Source organism: Equus quagga, chromosome 6 (assembly GCF_021613505.1).
Source record: "Equus quagga isolate Etosha38 chromosome 6, UCLA_HA_Equagga_1.0, whole genome shotgun sequence".
Lineage (NCBI taxonomy): Eukaryota > Metazoa > Chordata > Mammalia > Perissodactyla > Equidae > Equus > Equus quagga.
In genome coordinates this window covers 131,288,487-131,309,177 of record NC_060272.1, presented here as the reverse complement: position 1 = coordinate 131,309,177, position 20,691 = coordinate 131,288,487, and the positions used below count along the sequence as shown (strand labels likewise).

Below are 20,691 nucleotides of genomic sequence, written 5' to 3'. Positions count from 1 at the left end.
CGGTCAAGGACAAGCTGAGGCACAGCCTGATCTCTCTCACAGTGCCCCACACCTTGAGGCTGTGGGACTATATTCAAACCTCAAAAATGTCTCAGAGCAAAGAAAGATTCGAGTGGTCAGAGGCGTGAGCCTGGATCAGATCAAGGATCCTTGAGCTCGGGCCATCTTTGAAAATACCTAATTTCAGAAAGGAGATTAATTGGTAACACTTCTCTATTTTCACTTCTTCATGATTACACTTTCCCAAAGGGAAAAGAGTATGCAATTAAAAAATCAAAGTTCAATGCATTTTTATGTGACTGTGTTCTTACAAATGAAAAAGGTTCGCCACGGCCAGTTTCTCCATGGGTATTAATCATGCTTGCAGCCCTTTGGTGGGCTGGCTGCAGACGCCGGGTTTCAGGAAGCCAAGCTGTGTGAGTGACAAATTCATTCACAGCTGCTGTGTACTTTGACAGCTTTGAAAAGCACTCAAGGTCGTTTTCCAGCCTGAATGATAACAAGGGGGCTTGTCTGGGCTGTGGGTCTTGGCAGCCCTGGCTTCTATGTCCCATGGGTGAGCAATGAACATCAAGTCACCAAGAAGAGTGCTGGGCTGTCAGCAACAGAGACCAGCCAGCAGCGAGGAGCTGCCAACTCTGGGGAGGCAGCTGCTCCAAATAAATGCACAACCTCTTAGGGAAATACGGGCCACTTGGGAATGTGCTGTTCGTGCCATGGGAAGGATTCCGTTTCTCTGGCTCTGTCAAAGACACCAGAATTTCCCAGGCCCATAGGACTGAAGCGTTTCTGAATCAATCTCTTTCTTCACTCCATCACTAATTAATCACCAGCATAGAGCTATTGAATGTTTATTTGAAATGTCCCTTCCAGCTCACTGGCTCTGTAGCCTAGTGCAGAGCGCTCAGGCTGTGGATCCAAAGGGCCTGTGTTCGAGTCTGGATTCCACCACTCAAACCTCACAGGAGCTGTGATTTTGAACAAGTGGGAACATTTTAGTCTGAATTTCTCGTCTATAAAACAGAGATAATAATGGTGTTTACCTGACAGTATGGCTGTCAGGATGAAATAAAATAATATGGATAAATTGCATAGCACAATGCCTAGTACACAGGCCATTCCCAGGGAATGCTGGTGCTTGTTTTTCCCTTTGATAACTGCTCCTTTTTCTCCATCCCCTGGGCTGCAGTCTGTGTAAGGAGTGGCAAGGCCCACCCCACACCCGAAACTCCCCTTCCCCTCTGTCCCTGGATTCTGCCCAGTGCCACCCTCCTCCAGCCCTGCTCTCATCAGGCTGTGTCCCTGCCTGCACAGGATCTTTAAATTGTCTGCAGAGAAAGCTCAGATTCCCTGAGCGATAGTCGAGGCCCTTCATTAACTGGCTTCAGCCACCTCTCCAGCCTAAACTCTCACCACTTTCTAACAAAGTCCCTGTTTGGGTCAGGGAGCCTGCTGCCCCTTGCCCCCAGAGTCCATTCCAATTCATTTTCACCGCCAAGTCACAGCTTGTGCTGCGTCCTGCCCAGAACGTCTGCCCTTCTGCTAATCTCCCCCTCAAACTCTGCTTATTGCTCGGCTTCCAGCTCAGGCCTCCCTGAAGACTTCGTTGACTGCCGTCACTCATCCCTCATTCCCTTCTCCCATTCCTGAGGCTCTCAGAGCAGTTTCTGTCATCCAGTGCATCCTAGGCATTTATTATCTCCAAGCTGGACTGAGCAGAGGACAGGGCACAGAAGAAGGAGGCTCAGGACCTAGATCTGGGGCCTCTCTGCTGTTCACTAGCCAGGCGGCCTTGGCCTTAGCATCCTCATGGGTAAAGTTGGGGTAATAATCTCTGCTCCGCCTGCCTCCCAGGGCTGTTGGGAAGATGACATTGGATCAGTGGTGTACAGGTACTTTTTGCTACACCATTGTCAGATCTCATCACTACATCCATTGCTTCTTATGCCATTGTCCATAATCGACCTGTGTAAGCCTTGTCTCTCTAGTGACATCCAAAGGAGGCAGGGATTATTTTTTCTCCCTTGTACCTATAGGACCCAGCATGCGACAATCAAACACTCGCCTTGTATGGGGTATTTTTAATACAGGTAATAACAGTGGTTGCCAACACTTCAAATCTTACCTTGAGCAACGTCATCATATGTGTTCTGGTTGACCATCCGCTCCACGATTTTAGCAGCTTGGGTCACTTTGGTGATATCATCACTCTGTGGGGATATAGAAGCAGTGGGTCCTCATAAGCCAGCACCTGGAAAGCTCATGCCCCGAGCCACAGCCCAGACTTGCAGTTGGTTAGCAATGCCTCTCTGACACTGGCCACCCCAGATAGCTGTGTAAAGGCATCCCTGCATGCCTCAAGGCCTAGCTCACCCCACCACCCCCTTCTGGGAACCCCCAGCTCACAAGTGGCACAAGGAGTCTGCACTGCCATACTTGGCCCCTGGACAGAGCCTGCCTCATGCTCTTCACTCTGAGCTTGTTCTGGAGAAGGCATATCTCTGCGCATAAGACAACGCTTTGAAGAGACCTGGGAAGGGATTGGAGGGAGCAGACAATGGCAGGCGGAGGCTCCCTTGGTGGAGACAGACAGGCTTCGCTAGCTCAGGCAATGACAAAGACCCCTGTGAAAGGCCGCAGAGATCTTCTGATTCAACTTATTTAGTCAAGAGTTGGAGAAGATGTGGAGGCCCAGAGAGGGGAAAGAGACGTGCTTGTACACAGGGGACACGAGGTAGGACTGACACCTAATCCAGGGCCCTGCCACCGCCCGGACCAAAGAGAAGGCAGGAGCAAAGAGTTTGGGGCTGGCAAGAAAGGCCCAAAGAGTTTAGGGCCGGTGGTAGGAGTGAACTAGCCAGGAGTGGGCAGCCCCCTGGAGCCCCAAACACTTTGCTGGAGTCCCCATGAAAAAATGGGGATGGATAATGGCACCTGCATCACAGGGCTGTTGTAGGACTAAATGTAATAATGCAAATGGTGTTATTAACCCCGTGCCCAGTGGTGGTGATGTCAGAGGAAACATGAAAACCAGTGTGATGGGGCTTATAAAGTCACTTCTGGGGAGTTGCCCTCTGGGAGCCTTTTTTCAGGTCTCAAACTGACTCCACGTTTATCTCAGAAACTGACTGAGGACATTCTTCTGAGTCTTACAGCCACAGTCCTCAGAGTTCGCCTGATCCCAGCTATTCCCCCCACTCTTTTTTTTTTTTTTTTGAGGAAGATTAGCCCTGAGCTAACTACTGCCAATCCTCCTCTTTTTACTGAGGAAGACTGGCCCTGAGCTAACATCTATGCCCATCTTCCTCTACTTTATACGTGGGATGCCTACCACAGCATGGCTTTTGCCAATTGGTGCCATGTCCGCACCTGGGATCCAAACCGGCGAACCCCAGGCTGCTGAGAAGCGGAAAGTGCATACTTAACCGCTGCACCACTGGGCCGGCCCCACGCCTCCCCCACTCTTGACACAAAACAGGATCCTTTCCCCTTGGCAACTTCCTGGCAAACGACTCTCCTGTGTCAGGCAGCATCTTCTGTGGGCAGACAGCCTGTTAGCTGAAACCTAACTTCCCAGGGTCTTCTGCTCATGGTCCTAACTCTGCCCTCTGGCCACAGAGAAGTATGTGCCTGGTGGTAGCTCCTCTGATGTGGGAGGACAGTGCCTTATTCCCCAAGTTGGCCCTTCTCCAGGCGAACCCTCCCGGTTCTGTTGGCTGCATGGCATGTTAATTACAACAGCCAACACCTATCAGTCAGTACCAACTAAGTACTATGTTAGGGGCCGTACACACATTATCTTGGGTTCTCGTGATAATCTTACAAAGTAGGTATCATTAGGATGTCTTTACAGATGAGGAAACTGAAGTTTCAGAAAAACTCAGCTAATAAGTGGCACAGCCAGGATATAAACTCAGGTCTGTGGACTCCAGGGCCCACACTGTCAGCCCCACACAGAAAGCCGGTCCCTCCCTGGCCTGACTACCCTCTCCTGGTCCTGGGGGATTCAGGGCTCCAGATGTACTCTGAGAAGAGAGTAGGGCGGACCATCACCTCCTTTGTTCCAGATGCTATGTTACTTGAACAGCCACAGCTCTTTACTGGTTCTGACTCAACGTGTGGACTCTCAGTCCTTTCACCCCTTCCTGCCCTAATCTTTCAGATCAGACAAGCTTTCATTCATTCTGTACATTCACTCAAATCATTAACAAGACAGAAACCTGAGAGTTATCATTGCAGACCTTCCTACAGAGTGTCATGAATTTATTCTGCTTTCTCTCCTCCCACACACTTGAGTTTTATACCAATCTAATCACACCCAGCTCTCTCAGAAAGGGATGTCACTCTGCTCAAGCAATGGGTTTGAGCCAAGGGGAAGGTCACTGCCACACCCACTCTATCCTACAGACAGCCTGGCCCAGTACTTGGGATTCCCAGTTTGAGCTCAGTTCCTTTGGGGAGAGATTGCACACTAAAGTATTCACTGCGGGGGTGGGGTATGTTATACCCCTCAGTGTCCTCTCAGTCCAGAGGACTGGAATCCACCTGCATCACAGCCATGTCAGCCAAACTGGAAGGACCCAGTGTGATAGAGGGGTGTGGTTCCACTTCCCTGAGGGTGTTAGTTAGACACCAACTCTGGCAGGGCTTAGACCCAAGGACAGCTTTCAGTCTCAGCCACAGGGACCTTTCTTCTGGTCCCTGGGTGTTGGTGACTGCAGTTAGGGTTTCTGTAACTATGGCCCCAGCACAGAGGCTATAGCCAAACCCCTGATGGATCTTCATGTGAACTCTGACCCAGGCCAACAGCGCCCTGAAGCCTCTAACCTCTAGGGAATGGTCCAGGGGAAGTCAATGTTCTGGACAGGGCACCCGCAGGGCATCCATCTTTCACCTCAGGGTTCCAGTACCCAGCATGGTCATGATAACCAAGTGCTCAGTCTGATTGAATGAAACTGATTGGGGCAATTCCTGCTAAGCCAAGGCAGGGAGCTCCCAAACCTCCCCTAAAATGTGGCTTTCTCAGGAACATGGAATCGAGTGGCAGTGGGCATACCTCAGACAAAGGAAGCAGAACTTTTTAACTGATCCAACCTCTATTCTGGGGTGGAGCAGGAGCCACTTTCCTGAGAGCTGCCTGGGAGCTCTCCGCGGTGCTGAACTCAGCCCCGGGCTTCTTGTGGACCTTGTCCTTCACACTCCCTCGCACAGCAAACTCCTCCTGATCTCAACAGCGGGACTCTGGCTCCTGAGCCAGCCTTCTCTCTATTGAAGGGACAAGTGTAGCCCTTCAGCATCTCCCTGTGGTGACCCCCCCTACAGTGATGAATCACTGTAACTCCATGATGAGCCCAAACCTATGCTGGCTACACCTACAATGAGCCCCCCAACCATGACCTCTATAATAACTCCTACATAGCTCATCATGGTAAATCCAGCCCACGGTGGCCACACCCATTGGCCAGGACTTGCTGGTACCTGTGATCAGTTCTGACCTGGCTCGTGGCCCTGAAGACTCACCTAAAGAATTAAGTGCAAAGAAACCTGAGGATTGAAGGTTAAAGAGCAAATCACCCTCCCAAACCCCATGAGCACTTGCCCAGAGAGGTGGTTCCTTATCCTCACAGCCTACCATGCCCTGGGAAGATTCCCCAGGTGTTCCAAGGCACCCCCTGACCCAAAAACCCTGAATCCCTCTAGCCTCCAGACCTATACAAAATTGGGGGGAGTGTGGAATGTCAGAGGTAGTTGTAGCTCTCCTCATCTTCCCACAAGGAGAGAATTAGTCATACTTCAACATTAGTCCCCCCATCCCCTTTTAAGTGTCTGTGAAACCTTCCCAGATAGCCAGACTACTATCTACCCAGGATCCAAGGTCGCACCTAGTCATTCTCTGTGACAGAGCCATGGGACCCCTCACCAAACCTGGGACTCCATAGATGTCATCTTCCTCATGGCCATCTTCCCCATTTTTTTAGCCACTGGGGTCTTCGCCTTCTCCTTCTCTTTGGTCTTTTCTTGTTTCTCGAGCTCCTCTACATAAGCATCATAGATCTCCCACTAGGCAAGGGTGAGATGAGAGGGATTATTGCAGGGCAAAACCTTCACCTAGCCAGCTCCTCTTTAGGCTTTAAGTCTTGAGAAGTGAACCATGTCAACCCTTGTCATATGCCTCTATCTCATCCTCTACTTAGACAACTATAATTATGTATTCAATATCTATCTTCCCTGCTAACTGTCAGCCCTAGGACAGGAATGAAGGAGCTCTCAGGGCACCTCTGTGCTGGGCCTATCCACTCTGCAGTCCAAGGGCTGGGTTGTCAGCTGGAGATCAGTATTGTTGCAGCTTACATCCACTACCAGGCAGAACAAATGAGCAAACATCTGGCTAGCTCACACTTTTGTTGGTGATTTATGAGACTCTGAAGTAGGAAATTTAAAAATGTCTCCCCCCATGAAGATGGGATAAACATATTGGGTCAGGCTTGCTGTCTACAGCATTGACCACACCTTCTCAGCATAAAAAGACAAACAAAAAGTAAGCGAACCACTGCTAACCGGATCTGACAGCAAGAGAAGCTCAAGGATAGTAGCAGAGGAAGCAGCAAGGATCTGGGGCTGGGCAAATGCTCCAGATCACCCTGTGTACTCTCCAGAGCCGGGTAGTCACTGCCACCTGGAGGCCAGATAGGCACACCTTACATTTAATAATTTACCCACAGGCCAGTACTGCACATGCAAAGTACTTCAATGTTTGTTATTTCATTTAGAGCCCTCCAACAACCCTGTGAGGCAGCTTATCATTCTCACTTTACAGAGAAAGAAACTGAGGCATTGAGAAACCATGGTGACACGGTTTGCCCAGGATCTTACAGTATGAGCAGCAGAGCTCAGATCTCGCGGCACAATATCCTGCCCAATCCGCATGGCTATCCAGTAAGACTTGAGGGCGAAGGAGGGTCTGCAGGAACACTGAAGGGTGCTAGAAGGGCAGGGCCAGAGTGCTAACACTTCAGAGTCAGCCATGGGGTGCCATGGGCTGCAGAGAGTCCATGGGAACACATGTTCTCCTGTGGTCTTGGAGGAACTTCCAGAAGACATGCCTGCTTCCCCCTTAGACATCTTGCCTTGGGGGGCATGTGGCTCAAGCAGAGCCCACTGGGTAGGGACCTACCATCTCATGTGTCTCATATTCAGAGCCTGCACAAGGAGCAAAGAGGCAGATGGATGAGGAGGGAAGACTGCCAGAGGAATACTTGACCATGTCAGTCTTCCTTGTTGCCAAGTGAGACAAGGATGCATAGGGTGGGGAGTGGGAGGGGTGGGATGGGACAGTGATGGCTTTTAGACAGGCCCAGGGTCTCACCTGATTGGCTGTGGCTGAAAAGTTTGTCCTGGGAGGAGGCTCCATCTGGCACTCTCGGTCCTAGAGAACAGTGACAACAGGAAACCCACAGAAAGCCCTCAACAACTTCTCACTTAACCCAATATATCTCACTTAACCCAGTATATCTATGGGTGAAGCAATTTGGTTGGAGCTGAGGGAGGGATGTGACACAGAACTGGGAAAGCAAAGAGGAGCCTGAGCAAAGAAAGCCTACATTTTCCATCCAAGCCTCCTTCAGAAGAGGCCTAAGCTAGAAAGCAGGTGCAATGAAGCCTCATAGTGCCAGATTCAATCAAGAAAAACTCCAAGTGGGGGATGCTCAGACCTGCCTGTGGCCTGCCTTCAGACACAGGACACAGAGGTCAGCCTCTGGTGCACCACTGGGCTAATATCTCTTACCCTGAGAATTCTTCTCCCCAGTATTGGGGTCTCTGGCTCCCTGGGGGGAATGCACCCCCTTTCCATTGTGTATCACCCAGATTACCAAATGTCAGCATAGGGACCACACATGGTGATTAGGAGCTGCCAAAAACCCGCCCTGTAGACCTCTGCCCTCCATTCACAGATTCATTTCTGTCAAACACTGCCTTACATATGTGAGTCTCTCACCTGAAGCTCTTAGGGGTTCTTTCAGCCTGGTATTCAGGGTTCTTTATGTTTATAAGCCAGTGAACTTCTCTAACCGTTGCCAGCTAGTCTACCACAGAGACCATCAACTTCAGTCAAACTGGCTCCTACCCCACCTCCCGGGACATTCTGGCCTCCCGTCTCTTCCCCAGATCCTAACTTTCGCCTCCTCTTCAAAGCTCAGTTCAAGTTTCAGTCTCTAGGTGGAGGGCTCCAGTCTCTTTGTTGTTCTCACTGAATTTTTTTTTTTTTTTTTTAAAGATTGGCACCTGAGCTAACAACCGTTGCCAATCTTCTTTTTTTTTTTTTCTGCTTTTTCTCCCCAAATCCCCCAAGTACATAGTTGTATATTTTAGTTGTGGGTCCTTCTAGTTGTGGTATGTGGGACGCCGCCTCAGCGTGGCCTAATGAACAGTGCTATGTCCGTGCCCAGGATCCAAACCGGCAAAGCCCTGGGCCGCTGAAGCGGAGTGCTCGAACTCAACCACTTGGCCACGGGGCCGGCCCCTCCCTCTGAATTTCTGCCTGGATGGCTTGCGGGGACCTGAACACATGTTCCCAGCCCTCCTTGGAGAGAGAAACTGTGGCATCTGCCCCGTCATCCTGCCAGGCTGAGGGCTGCTGGGGCTAGGTCAGGCCTGCTTCTTCCCTGCCATGCACAATGCAAGCTGTGAGGTCAAGGGGCTGGGGTAGGGGCTGCCCTACCCGGAGAGGGTTGTTGAAGGTCTGTGAGGCCCTCTCGCTGAAGTTGAACTTGTTGGTGAGCTTTCGCTCCTTGGGTTGCTTGGGAGTCATCAATTCTTCTGCCACTTTTTCAGCTGCCTAGAAGAAAAGACCCACAGAACGAGGACTCGGCTGTGAGAAGAAGATGGTGGGGAATATCGGGAGTGAAAGAAGTCGTGTCCTGGAATAGGATGCAAGTGGGAGAGGGTGATGAGGCCAGAGGTGCTGGCGCCTGCAGCTCTAACTTCTCTTCAGCCCCCACCCCGAACAAGACACCTGGAAGCTTCCTCCCCCAGCTGGACCGGAAGGGGAGGGAAAGAGCGATATTCTACTGTGCCTCAGCTGCAGGAACGTCTGTTTGACTCCCAGCTTCCGCTTCCTTGGGCTCGTCTTCTTCCTCAACGACTTCCGCTTCTGAAATCACCAACTTGGCAGACTCCTCAGAACCTTGGTAGGACACTACTGATGAGGCTGGAGTCCAGGCCCACTCCCCCAACACCTGGCAGGCAGACCTTCTTGGTTCCTGCCTTTCATACCCTGCCTGCCCCAGGGTTCTCCTTGGCCTGAGCCCCACGGCTTACCTCCCACCCAGACCTGTCCAGGACAGCCAGCTTTTGGACTTTATGTAAACAGAGGCTCTGCAAAGCTCTAGCTCAATGATCTACTCCCTGGAGTGATCAGAGTAAGGGGACCAGTCTCCAGGCCGCAGCCTCAGGCTCGTCCAGAGGCCTACCTGTCACCAACTTATCGCGGTAGCGCTGCCTCCGTCCTTCATCTGAGTCTTTGGGGATCAGATTCCCAACCTGGCTGAAGTGAACTGCCAGTTGGTCCACAAAGCCAATAAGCTTATACGTGCCTTCCTAAGAAGAGAGGGGGCTGAGTCAGACCAGGGGTCCCCAAAAGGGCTGGAGTCATTCTCTAAAGCCTGAGATAGTCCGTCTCTATCAATGGAAATATAACCCACCAAATCCTCAGTTAACCTGAAGCTTCCCGTGTATTCCAGTTTAACGAAGAGGAGGCAAATGAAATGAAAATGTTTCGGTTTTTTTTTTTTTTTTTTAAGTTCTCATCAGAGACTTATTTTAAGATATCTTTTCCTTCCAACTTTAAGCAGCTCTGGATTTACCTATCACTGGCTCAGGGGCCTTGTCTCCTACATCTGTACCAAGGGATCCTGGCTCATCCGTCTCACCACAAACCTCAGGCAGGTTACACATAGTCATCAAATGCACCGGGCATGGCCCTCTCTCCCTAGTACTTAGTGGATGCCAGGGCTAGATAGATCCTCAGAGAAACCAACTCCCCAGTCCCCCTGTTCCATACCAGGGGACCACAGAAATCCAGAGGATTGTGTTCAGCACTTGTTCAGGTCACACAGCAAATAAGAAGCAGGGCTAGGCTCAAAGCCCAGGCAAGCTTGGTCATTCCTCCATCAACAAATAATTTTTGAATAGACACAATGGGCCAAGTATTTTCCAGGTGCCTGGGATGTAAAGTTTAGCAAAAGCAGACAGGACTTCTGCTTTCATAGAGCCTAGAGTCTGGTTCCTCGAGAGTGCCTCCTTATTGACCAGCATCTTAGTCCGAAAGTTGATTTTGAGACCAGAGGCTGCTCCCTTCTTTTAAAACAGTTCTTCCCAACCCTGGTCAAGTCATCTTGAAAGTGATTACATTTGCATGGCACCTGGGGTAAACTCATTGCGGAGGAAACCAGCCCCTGGGCTCCAGCTGCGGCAGACACATCTGCGCCTGGAGGGTGATGACTATTTCTGCACGCAGATTAGGAAGCTCTGCCTTAAAAAGTCACCCCAAAGCCCTTCCTTTCTCAGTAACTCAGATGGATGGCGAGATGGGGCAGGGCAGTGGCTAAGAGCAGGGTCTTCGGAGGTGGGCAGAATTGGATTCAAATCCTGATTCTGGCCCTATTATCTTCATGACCTTGGGCTTAACCACTCTAAGCCTCCATTTATTCATCTGTAAAGTTAGGACAATAATATCTAATTTTCAGGATAGTTCTAAGTATTGAAAATAATGAAAACAATTTATTAACACAGTGTCTGACACATAATAAGTGCTAAATACAAGTGCTCAATAAAAATAGTAACTATTACTATGACAATGGAGGTTCCCATGGAATAAATTATCCATATAGTTGTCATTTGAGATTTCACCTTCATCCTGTCCCCATCAGGGACTAGGACCTTCTGCTTCAGTTTAGGGATCGAATTCACACTCCATTCCTTCTGTGGAAGGAGGGGAGGCATGCCTAGATCTGAATCATGTGCATGCCACTCCAGCACTTAAGGGAAAGGAGGAGCTTTGGAGACCTTAAGCCCTCAGATCTCACCGAAGGGCCAAAGAGACGGAGACCAGCTCTGTGGGAGGACGCCAGGCAGGCCCGGGAGGCTGTTGGAAGGCTGGATAAGGTGAGCCTGCCTGGGAGCCTAGGGCTACCCAGCTGCTAGTTGACTCAAAGGAAGTTTTTCTAATAAGGTTTTCTTCTTCCCAGAGGGCAAGAGGAGTGCACTGATACCCACAAGGCATGCCAATCCTCCGCCTGTGGCATGCCTCCTACGGCCCGTGCACTGAGTCCCAGAGAGACCTTTCAGAGGTCAAAAGGACAGGAGCCCACAGAGTGCACCACACTCCAGCGTAAGCTCAGGGAGGGAGAGGTGGCTTCCCTCTGCCCCTCTGCCCATATGGGCTGCCCGAGGGAGGCCATTAGCACACCTCAGGAGTGGAACCTCTCAGGAAAGACATTTGGATTTGTCCCAATCTCTTTGTGGAGGGGTTTACTACTCAGTCTTAAACAAGAAGCAGCGTGTTCAAGAAATTGTTCACCAAACCTTTTTTTTTTTTTTTTTTTTTTTAAATTTTCTTTTCTTGTGATGAGAACTTTTCGATCTGTCTTTTTTTTTTTAAAGATTTTATTATTTTCCTTTTTCTCCCCAAAGCCCCCTGGTACATAGTTGTATATTCTTCGTTGTGGGTTCTTCTAGTTGTGGCATGTGGGACGCTGCCTCAGTGTGGTCTGATGAGCAGTGCCATGTCCGCGCCCAGGATTCGAACCAACGAAACACTGGGCCGCCTGCAGCGGAGCGCGCGAACTTAACCACTCGGCCACGGGGCCAGCCCCTCACCAAACCTTTTATATGAATGTTCATAGCAGCAGTGTTCATAATAAGCAAGAAGCAGAAACAATCCAAATGTCCATCAGCTGATGAATGGATAAATTAAATAGGGTATACTCATACAAGGTGGTATGTTCATACAACAAAAGATGGTATATTCCTATTATTTGGCAATAAAAAGAAATGAAGTACTGATACATGCTGCAACATGGATGAACCTTGAAAACAAGGCTAAGTGAAAGCCAGACACAAAAGGCCACATATTGCATGATTCCTTTTATATGAAAGGTCAAGAATAGGCAAATCTATAGAGACGGAAATAGATTAGTGGTTGCCTAGGGCTGGAAGGAATGGAGGACTGGGGCGCGACAGCTCAGAGGGACGGGGTTTCTTTTGGGAGAAATGAAAATGTCCTAAAATTGATTGTGGTGATAGTTGCATAACCTGTGAATATAGTAAAAGCCATTGAATGACTCACTCTAAAAGGGTGATTGTATGGTATGGAAATTACATCTCAATAAAACTGTCTAAAAAAAGGAACTGGTAATAGTGGTTGTCTCCAGGGAAGGGGATGCCGGGGTTGGGCGGGGGGGAGGTTTCATTTTCATTGTATTTTCATTGCTCTTTTGAATCTCTTGAAATTTGTACCATGGGTTTCTATTATATATTCAAAATAGTTTACATATCTATCTATAAATAAATCTTCTTAAAGAAGCAGTACAATGTTGTTTTGGAGTAAGACAAACTAGTTCAAATCTTGCTTTGAATTCCGGCTATGTGATTTGTGCAATTTGTTTTATCTAATTTAACCTTGGTTTCTATAAAACGAAGAGAAAAATAGTTCCTATATCAAAAGAAACATGATTAAATGAGATATCCTAAGTAAAAGTTCTAATATAGGATCTGACACCAGCACAGTAAGCATAGAACAAATGGATCGTAAAATAATGAAATAAAAAACATATGCACCGCTTCCACTTTAACTCATATCATACCTGGAAGTTCTCTTCCATCAGTCCTCACAGGAGCTGATCTTGCTATGGCTGAAAACAGTGTTGTACCCCTTAATGATGTGCAACATAGGTGTCTACCAAGTGAGAAAGTGCCCACGCCACACATACCAAAGGAAGGCCCTGATGGAGTCAGCGGCCTGCCTGGCTGTGATGTCAGGAGAGGCAGAGAAGGGAGCCTGCAGGGCTTCCTCCCAGGCAGAAATGCTGGAGGAAAAGACCAGGTCCTGGTCCAGAGGGAGCCTGTACTCCACCTAGGTGTCAGCTGGAGAAACACTCAGCTTCCGAAGACCCAATAGATGATATTAGTAAAAACATGTTATACATACTGGAAGAATATTTTTCTAATCAAATAATTCACTTTAGGGTTCTTGAAAAGACTGACTCTGCAGGGCACTTAAGACAATGCAATTAGCAAGACTGCAAAGGAGATTCATAAAGAAATTTCGAAAATCTCAGGAAAACTCCATTGAAAATCCCAAGGTTCCAGCCAAGGATCTCGGCTTAAAGTTGGTCTCTTGAATAGCTGAGAGGCTTTTGCAAAGCAGCAAGGAGCACCGAGAGGCCCCTGCCCCAGGGAGATGACTTACTTTGAAGCTGTACCTGACGATGTTCTGGGGTGCATGTGGGTTGTTGGCTGTCAGGATCCGGGTGAACTCCTCCTTTAGCTCCTAAGGGAGAGAAATACCAAAAGGGTCCTACACGGAGAGTCCCCTACCCGCTCTGAGGCTTGAGCAGATCCCCCAGGGTATCGGCAGACACCTCACACCCAGGTTCTGTGCAGGCTCCTAATCAGAACTGTGGAAGAACACATCTCTGAGGCTGGAGGAGGCAGAAGGAACAAGGGTGGGGGCGCTGCTCACTCACCGCGTCGGTCAACTCCAGCTGGTCGGGGGGTCGAACTGTTGCTTTGGACTGGGCCCATTCATCTGCCCCTTCTGCCACTTCAGTCCCTGAATCTTCATCCTGGACAAAAGCCTCACGTGAGGATCAGGAGGGCCTGATCCGCTTGGACAAGCAGGCAGTGCTGCAGGAATCCCCTTTATTCACAATCCTCCCTGAAGCCAAGCTCTGTCCCAACACACAGAATATAAAATGCACAACAGAGAGGAGTCCACAGGAGCTGCTCAAGCCAGAGTGCTCTCTGCCTGGAAGATCATGGCCATCTCAGCCCGGGCCTCAGGGCTAGCTGGAACATTGTGGTGGCCCTTGGCCCCAGTAGTGGGACAAGAAAAGCTGGCTCCCCGCTACTGCCTCCCACACAGCCTGGAAGCTAACCACCAGGACCAGCTGACAAAGGCAGGGCTTTACGCAAAATGAGAGGATGCCCAGCTCTTCTTTAAGCTACTTCAACTCTACTTCATATTTTACCTTCCAATTTGCCACTTTAACGTGGCTCTTACAGCTATACTCTCAGTACTTGGTAACTTGAAGCCTACAGTCCCGTCAGATCCTTGGAATGAAAAAATCAAGGGCTAGAAGTTTTTCCTTTCCCTGTTAGACAAACACCTTGCCAAAGTGGCCCATGATATATTAAAAAATACTCCCCCTCAGGCCCAGCCCCGTGGCTGAGTGGTTAAAGTTCCGCGCGCTCTGCTTTGGTGGCCCAGGTTTGCGGGTTCAGATCCCGAGTGTGGATCCGCTCCACTCACCAACCATGCCGTGGAGGTGTCCCACATACAAAGCAATAGAGGAAGATTGGCACAGATGTTAGCTCAGGGTGAATCTTCCTCAGGAAAAAAAAAAAAATTCACCCTCACTAGCAATCAAAGATGTGCAAAATAAAACAAGGCAATTTTTTCACTATAAAACTGGTGAAAACCAAAAATAAACAAATGAACCAAACGAAACAAAACTAATATCCAGTATTGGTGAGGCTGTGGTAAAATGGGCACCCATAAATTAGTACAACCTTTCTAAAGAGCAGTTTGGAAATATTTGTCCAAAAACCTAATAAATGTTTATACTCTTTGACCCAAATTTCTATGTATAGGAATTTATATTAAAGAAATAACCAAGAATATGCCCAAAGATTTAAATGCATGAATGTTTGTGGGAGGAGTGCTCATCATTAATGAAAAAGAGAAAACATCTAAATGTCCAACAACGGGGCATGGTTGAACAAATTACGGTATGGCTCTAAGGAACATATGGTAAAATATTATGCAGTAATTTTAAACGATGCTATAAAAGTCTATCTATTGGCAATGGAAGCACTCTAAATATATTATGTAAAAAGCAGATTATAAAATAACACATACAGTTTGATTCCATTTAAAAATAAATACACGTAATTCTTATTTATGCACAGAAATGTCTGGGAGGATATAACCTCACATGTCAACTAAGAGGCTTCCTGAGGTGGTAGGCTTAAGGGTGATTTTAGTGTTTTTATGCTCATTTGAATTTTCTTAAAAATATGTAGCTAATATTTTCAAGAGAACAACTGCTATTAGCTTCTTGCTGGGAGGGTGGTGGTCTCAGACTTACCCGCTTCCTGGTTCCTCTGCCCACACTGACGCTCTGAAAGAAGAACAGAAACAGGAGGCGAGTCATGAGTGAGTCACCGTGGGAATATCAGAAACAGTACTCTGAGGAGGCTTCCAGCCAGGGACCTCACAGACAAAGGACACTGAGCTGTCCCAAGTCTCAAAAACATCTTCTCAGAGGCAACATATGCTTCTTAGCCCAGCCAAGGAGGTCCTGTATCTGAGGCAAGCCCATTCCAGCATCAGTGGGGCTGACCCATGGAGAGGTAAGAGAGCACTGGGCATATATCATTTGCAACCAGGTCAACAAACATTTCTTAAAAGCATAGTCTAAGTGCTCAGCTGTGTGCTAGGCATTAATGGGACTGTGAGGGCAGAGTCTATTCATAAACACTTGTTGGAATGAATGTAAGCTCTTTATGAGTAGGTACTTTGTTTTGTACTCTGTGGTCTCAGAATATAGTAGGTGTTCAAAATACTTATTGAATGTAAATGAATGAATGCCGTCAAACCTATTAGTAATCGTGACCTTGGGAAAAATGTTTTTCCTCTCTGGGCCTCAGTTTCCTTGTCAGTAAAATGCATAGGATTGGATATGATGACCTTCCAGTTATAACATGCTAAAATTTTATGTCCCCAGAGCAGCCTGCTCAATTCAACTTGATAAACATTTGTTGTGCATCTATTTATGTGTCAGGGACTAACCCAAGCAGTGGGACAAAGCTGAAGAGAGAGATGAGGTCCCTACCCCAGTCTGCTCAGGGTCTGCGGAGGACAGATGAGTGTGGTCAGGGCTCCTCACCTACTCGCTCGCTTGCTCACTCACTCGCTCACTCTGCACCTGTCCTTTTGAAAGCCTGCTGTGTCCCAGCAGTAGAGAGATGTGTGCCCAGGGTGCTATAGGAGCACACAAAGGCACCCACCCGGCCTGGGGTATGCCAGAAAGGCCCCCAGAGGGGGCTGTTTCTTAGCTGGGTATCAAAGGACAAGTACAGGTTGTCCAAGAGGAGAAAATGTTTTTCAGAAGAAGAGCACAGCATTTACAAAGGCAAGAGGAGAACACTGGGAGAGACGGTAAAATGTTTCACCAAAGAAACAAGCAAAAACCTGCAGCATATATACAGAATAAATAGCTGTTTCAGATGATGGACAAGAGGGAGATCAGTGGGTGCAGGAGACATGAGGGAGGGGCTCCTGACAGAGGCAGACCTAGAGCACTGAAGGAGGGTCAAGGCAGTAGAGAAGCCAAAGGCACATGTTGTTGGCAGCATGACACAGTGGACAGAGACCTCCGCTCCCAACTCTAGCTGACCACTTGTATGATCTTGGGGAAGTCTCTGGGCCTCAGTTTCCCCAGTGCAAAGTGAGGGAGTTAGATTAGATGGACTCTTAGGGCACTTACATGACAGGGTCTGTGGGAGAGGCTTTGCTGGTGGTGGGGAGGAAGGGACTCAGGGGAGAGGAGAGCATGTCTCAGCTTGGGCTGGGATTGTTGCTGGTAGGGCATGCAGCAGGATTCAGATTTCTGCTAAGTTGCCAAGGTTTCTAGTGATGGGAACCCTTTTCTGAGGCTAAAACGCAGGAGCCAGAAAGCTGCTTTCCTTTGAAGAGCCTCTGATCCCTAAGGTAACAGGATGGAAGCGTCACAGTGTCCAACCGTTTTCTGGCCCACAACAGAGCACTGGAGGGTCAATCCCAACCCAAACTGCCAGGCTTAAATAGAAAACGAGATCCAGATACCACTGCCCCCTGTAAATATGTCTGTAAAACATTTATCTGGCAATAAAAGAACTGACGAGGCAATCTGAGTGTAATTGTTTTTGGCAGTTGGAAATATTTCAATTAACACACTATAAAAGCCACACTATAATAAATGCAAAACAGGCCAATGAAATCAGCTACAGCCCTGACTTCCCAACCATGGCAAAGGAGTCTGAATGTCAGGCTGCCACTTTGGGCTCTTGGTTTTCCATAAGGAGGAGCCTGAGACAGACAAGCCTGAATTCCTGAAAAGCTTTGGATGGTTCCTCCCAGAAGCCATCAAACCACAGAAGAAGAAAGCCCAAACTCCCTCCTCCCCCAGCCCTCGGAATTCTATTTATCATCTGGCTCCTCATCTCCATTCCAGCCTGCTCTCCCAGCCCTCGGGTGCCAGCTCTTTGAAATGCAGTCCAGAGAGCCTACTCACATGTCCTGAGCTTGGCCTGTGCTTTCCCACCTTCCCTTTTACCGTTTTACCATTCTTCCTGCCAGGAATACCATCTTCCCCTTCCCCTCACTGACCCCACTATCTCTGCCTAACAAACCCTACCCAGCTAGCCTCTGCTGGTCCTATATCCCACCCTGACATATTATCACTATTTTCCCACCTCCCTCTACTCTTCCTTTCCTCACTTTGAGCAAGGGTCTGCCCCACCTTCCATCACCACAAGTACCAGCTGTTGTGAGATGAAGGATGAAATGTATCTTCAAATAGACACTCTGTTGTCTCTGGGTTTTGGTTGTCAAAAGGGGACAGTATTATGAAAAGAAAAACAACACTGCAGTACACATTGGAGGCAGCTTGGTGATTCCAGCAAGGGAGGTCCACAATTCTTATACTATTGGCCAAAGATCATCTTCTTCTCTTGGATAGGTCATTCTATTTGGCCAAGGGACGATGTCAATGGAGGAGCGAGGCAGGAAGAGGAAAACCATCCAGAATACCATGCCAAATTAACCAAATTAACCCTGGTGATCAATGGGATAACAGATGTCCCAGCCTGAACTCTTTCATAGTAGAGCATTTTTCTATTCTCATTGTTACAGATTTTAGTGTGAGCATCCTGAGGGCAGGAACTGTGTCTTAGTCATCTTTGGACCACTAGAACAGAAACTAGCACTTGGATCGAGTTCACCTAACCTTACGAAGGTCATTGGTAACAACTCAGCAGCTTAGTGGTCACTTCTCCGTTCTCTTACAAGACCAGACATTGCTAAGGGCTCCCTCCCTCTATCTTGAAACTGCTACTCTACCTTCATTTCCATGTCAACAACCTCTCTAGTAGCTCCTTCTCAATATCCTTGACCCCTCTAAGGATACATGCCTGATCCCCTGTTAGTCTTCTTATTCTACACACTCCCCTTGGGTGCTCTTACCCCCACCCAGAGCTTCATCTTCCATCCCATGACAAAGCTCAAATCTGTGTCTGTGGTTTAGACTTCCTGGAACCTCACGTTTAAGTTGATGACAGTACTCAAACTCAGTATCTTAAAAAACAACCTCATTATGTTCTTTTTCCACCCCAATCATTATGTTCTTTTCCATCCCAAACTTCCATTTCCTCCAGTATTTCCTATCTCACTGAAGTGCACCACCATCCATTCAGTCACTCAGGTTGGAAACTGGGAGCTATCAAAGACACCTGCCTTTTCCTCACCCTCACATTAGCACCATATTTCAAAGTCTAACAATTCTATCTCTTTAATATCTTTCATAACTATCCTCTCCATTTAAAGCCCCCTTAATTCAGGCCCTTACTATCTCTTGACGAACTACATTGGATTTCCCTGACTCCAGTTTCTCTCCACTCCAATAATTATATCATTATCACCATTTCCAGCTGTTGATCATGTACTCTGGGCCATTCATTTACTAAGCAATTTATGTAAATTATCACATTTAATCTTCACAACCATCCTATGGGGTAGGAGCTATCATTATTCCTATTTTACAGATGAGGAAACTGAGGCATAGAGAGATCAGGTAACCAACCCAAAGGTGACCAGGATTTAAACCCAAACTTTAATCACTATCTGTAAGTGATCTTCCTAAAACATAAATCTGATTATGTCATTCTCCTGATGTAAAGCCTTCAAGGGCCCCCCCGCCTGCCATGAGATGAACCCCAAGCTCCCTGGCATAGCACCCACCTCATCTCTTGCTCTTTTCTTCCCACAGCCATGGGAGGGTGCTTTGAAAGTGAAAATTCTGGTCAATATAACAGATGATTATTACTGCTACCTGCTTTGGACCTGTTTTGGCATATGACCCACTGAACAATGTAAGCAACCCATTTGCCCTGAGCATATTTTAGGGGTAAGGAAGGAGATCAAAACTTCTTAAGCTGTTCCCTATCATGAAGATATAATATTTAAAAATAAGTATGTGATCAGATGTTCCCATGGAGCCCAAATAAGGCCTTTGAAGTTCAACCATACCTGGGTTCGAGTCCCCACTCTGCCACCTACTAATTTTATTACTCTAGGCAAGCTACTTGTCTTCTCTGAACCTTAGTATCCTTGTCTTTAAAATAGGCATCATAATGACACTCTCTCAGACAATCATAGGTTTGTTATGAGGATTAAATGAGTTGATGCACAGTGTGGCTCCTGGCCAGGGTTTGCACCCAATAAATGATAGTTGGCAGCATTATATTCCCATTTATAGACCCTGCTCTGCCCTCAGCCACACATGATCTGTGTGGCTGCCTACTAGGAAGCACCCACCCTAGGGATGACTAGAGCCTTTGGCAGCTCACGTCTCCACCCAAGAGTTCAATGCTGAAGCATGATTGTTCCTGGAAAGGGGCTCTTCGAAGCATGCAAACCCACAGATGCTGCGTCCTCCTTCCTGGGTCCTGGGAGACTTCGTTTACAATTTCAGTTGTCTTGGTCCTTATTTTAAAACTCACTAGCAGGTTTCCATTAAGCTAAATTGAAACTAAATACCTCACCAGCTTGCAGTTTCCGTTTCTAAAAGGGTAAAAGCTCTTAGTCCCAAAGGAACAGTAATTCACCAACAAATCTTCCTCTAGCTACACTGACTGCATTTCAGATCCCTGAACCTAGTGCAGTGTCTAAGGTATGCAGAAGGCGCTCAGGAAGTGTAGTTGAAAGAGATCTCAAATTTTTAAACACTGGATGAAGGGTAACAGGCACTATCTACAGTACTGTGGGAGTGTCAACTGATGCAAACTTTTTATAGGGTTATTTGGCAATATCTACCAAAATTTTAAATGCAGATGCCCCTCAACTCAGCAACTCCACTTTCTTGAATTTTCCCTATAAAAATATTCATACACATTCATAAGATGTATGTAAAAAATTGCTCACTGCAGCATTATTTATAATATTTTTAAACATGGAAAAAACCTAGGGGCTGGCTCCATGGTTGAGTGGTTAAGTTCACATGCTCTGCTTTGGCGGCCCAGGGTTTCACCGGTTCGGATCCTGGGAGTGGACATGGCACCACTCATCAAGCCATGCTGAGGTGGCATCCCACATAACACAACCAGAAGGACCTACAACTATAATATACAACTACGTACTGGGGGGTTTTGGGG

At 47.7% G+C, this 20,691-nt stretch overlaps 1 protein-coding gene across 6 annotated transcripts in view; it reads right to left on the bottom strand.

Moving 5' to 3' along the window:
* DNAI1 (dynein axonemal intermediate chain 1) overlaps positions 1-20,691 on the bottom strand; it is a 56,596-nt gene that overhangs the window by 23,067 nt on the left and 12,838 nt on the right. For 5 of the 6 annotated variants that reach the window (XR_006889106.1, XR_006889107.1, XM_046664706.1 and 2 more), the window contains exons 2-10: positions 15,369-15,401; positions 13,746-13,844; positions 13,469-13,549; positions 9,471-9,597; positions 9,075-9,184; positions 8,720-8,836; positions 7,367-7,426; positions 5,926-6,060; positions 2,126-2,210 (exon numbers count right to left, since the gene is read on the bottom strand). Coding sequence is in view for 4 of the 6 variants with exons in the window: in XM_046664706.1 (XP_046520662.1) it covers positions 2,126-2,210; positions 5,926-6,060; positions 7,367-7,426; positions 8,720-8,836; positions 9,075-9,184; positions 9,471-9,597; positions 13,469-13,549; positions 13,746-13,844; positions 15,369-15,401 (847 nt within the window). In the remaining 2 variants the exon portion in view is untranslated. The remainder of the gene's footprint in view (positions 1-2,125; positions 2,211-5,925; positions 6,061-7,366; positions 7,427-8,719; positions 8,837-9,074; positions 9,185-9,470; positions 9,598-13,468; positions 13,550-13,745; positions 13,845-15,368; positions 15,402-20,691) is intronic. The other variant, XM_046664708.1, reaches the window with a different exon arrangement.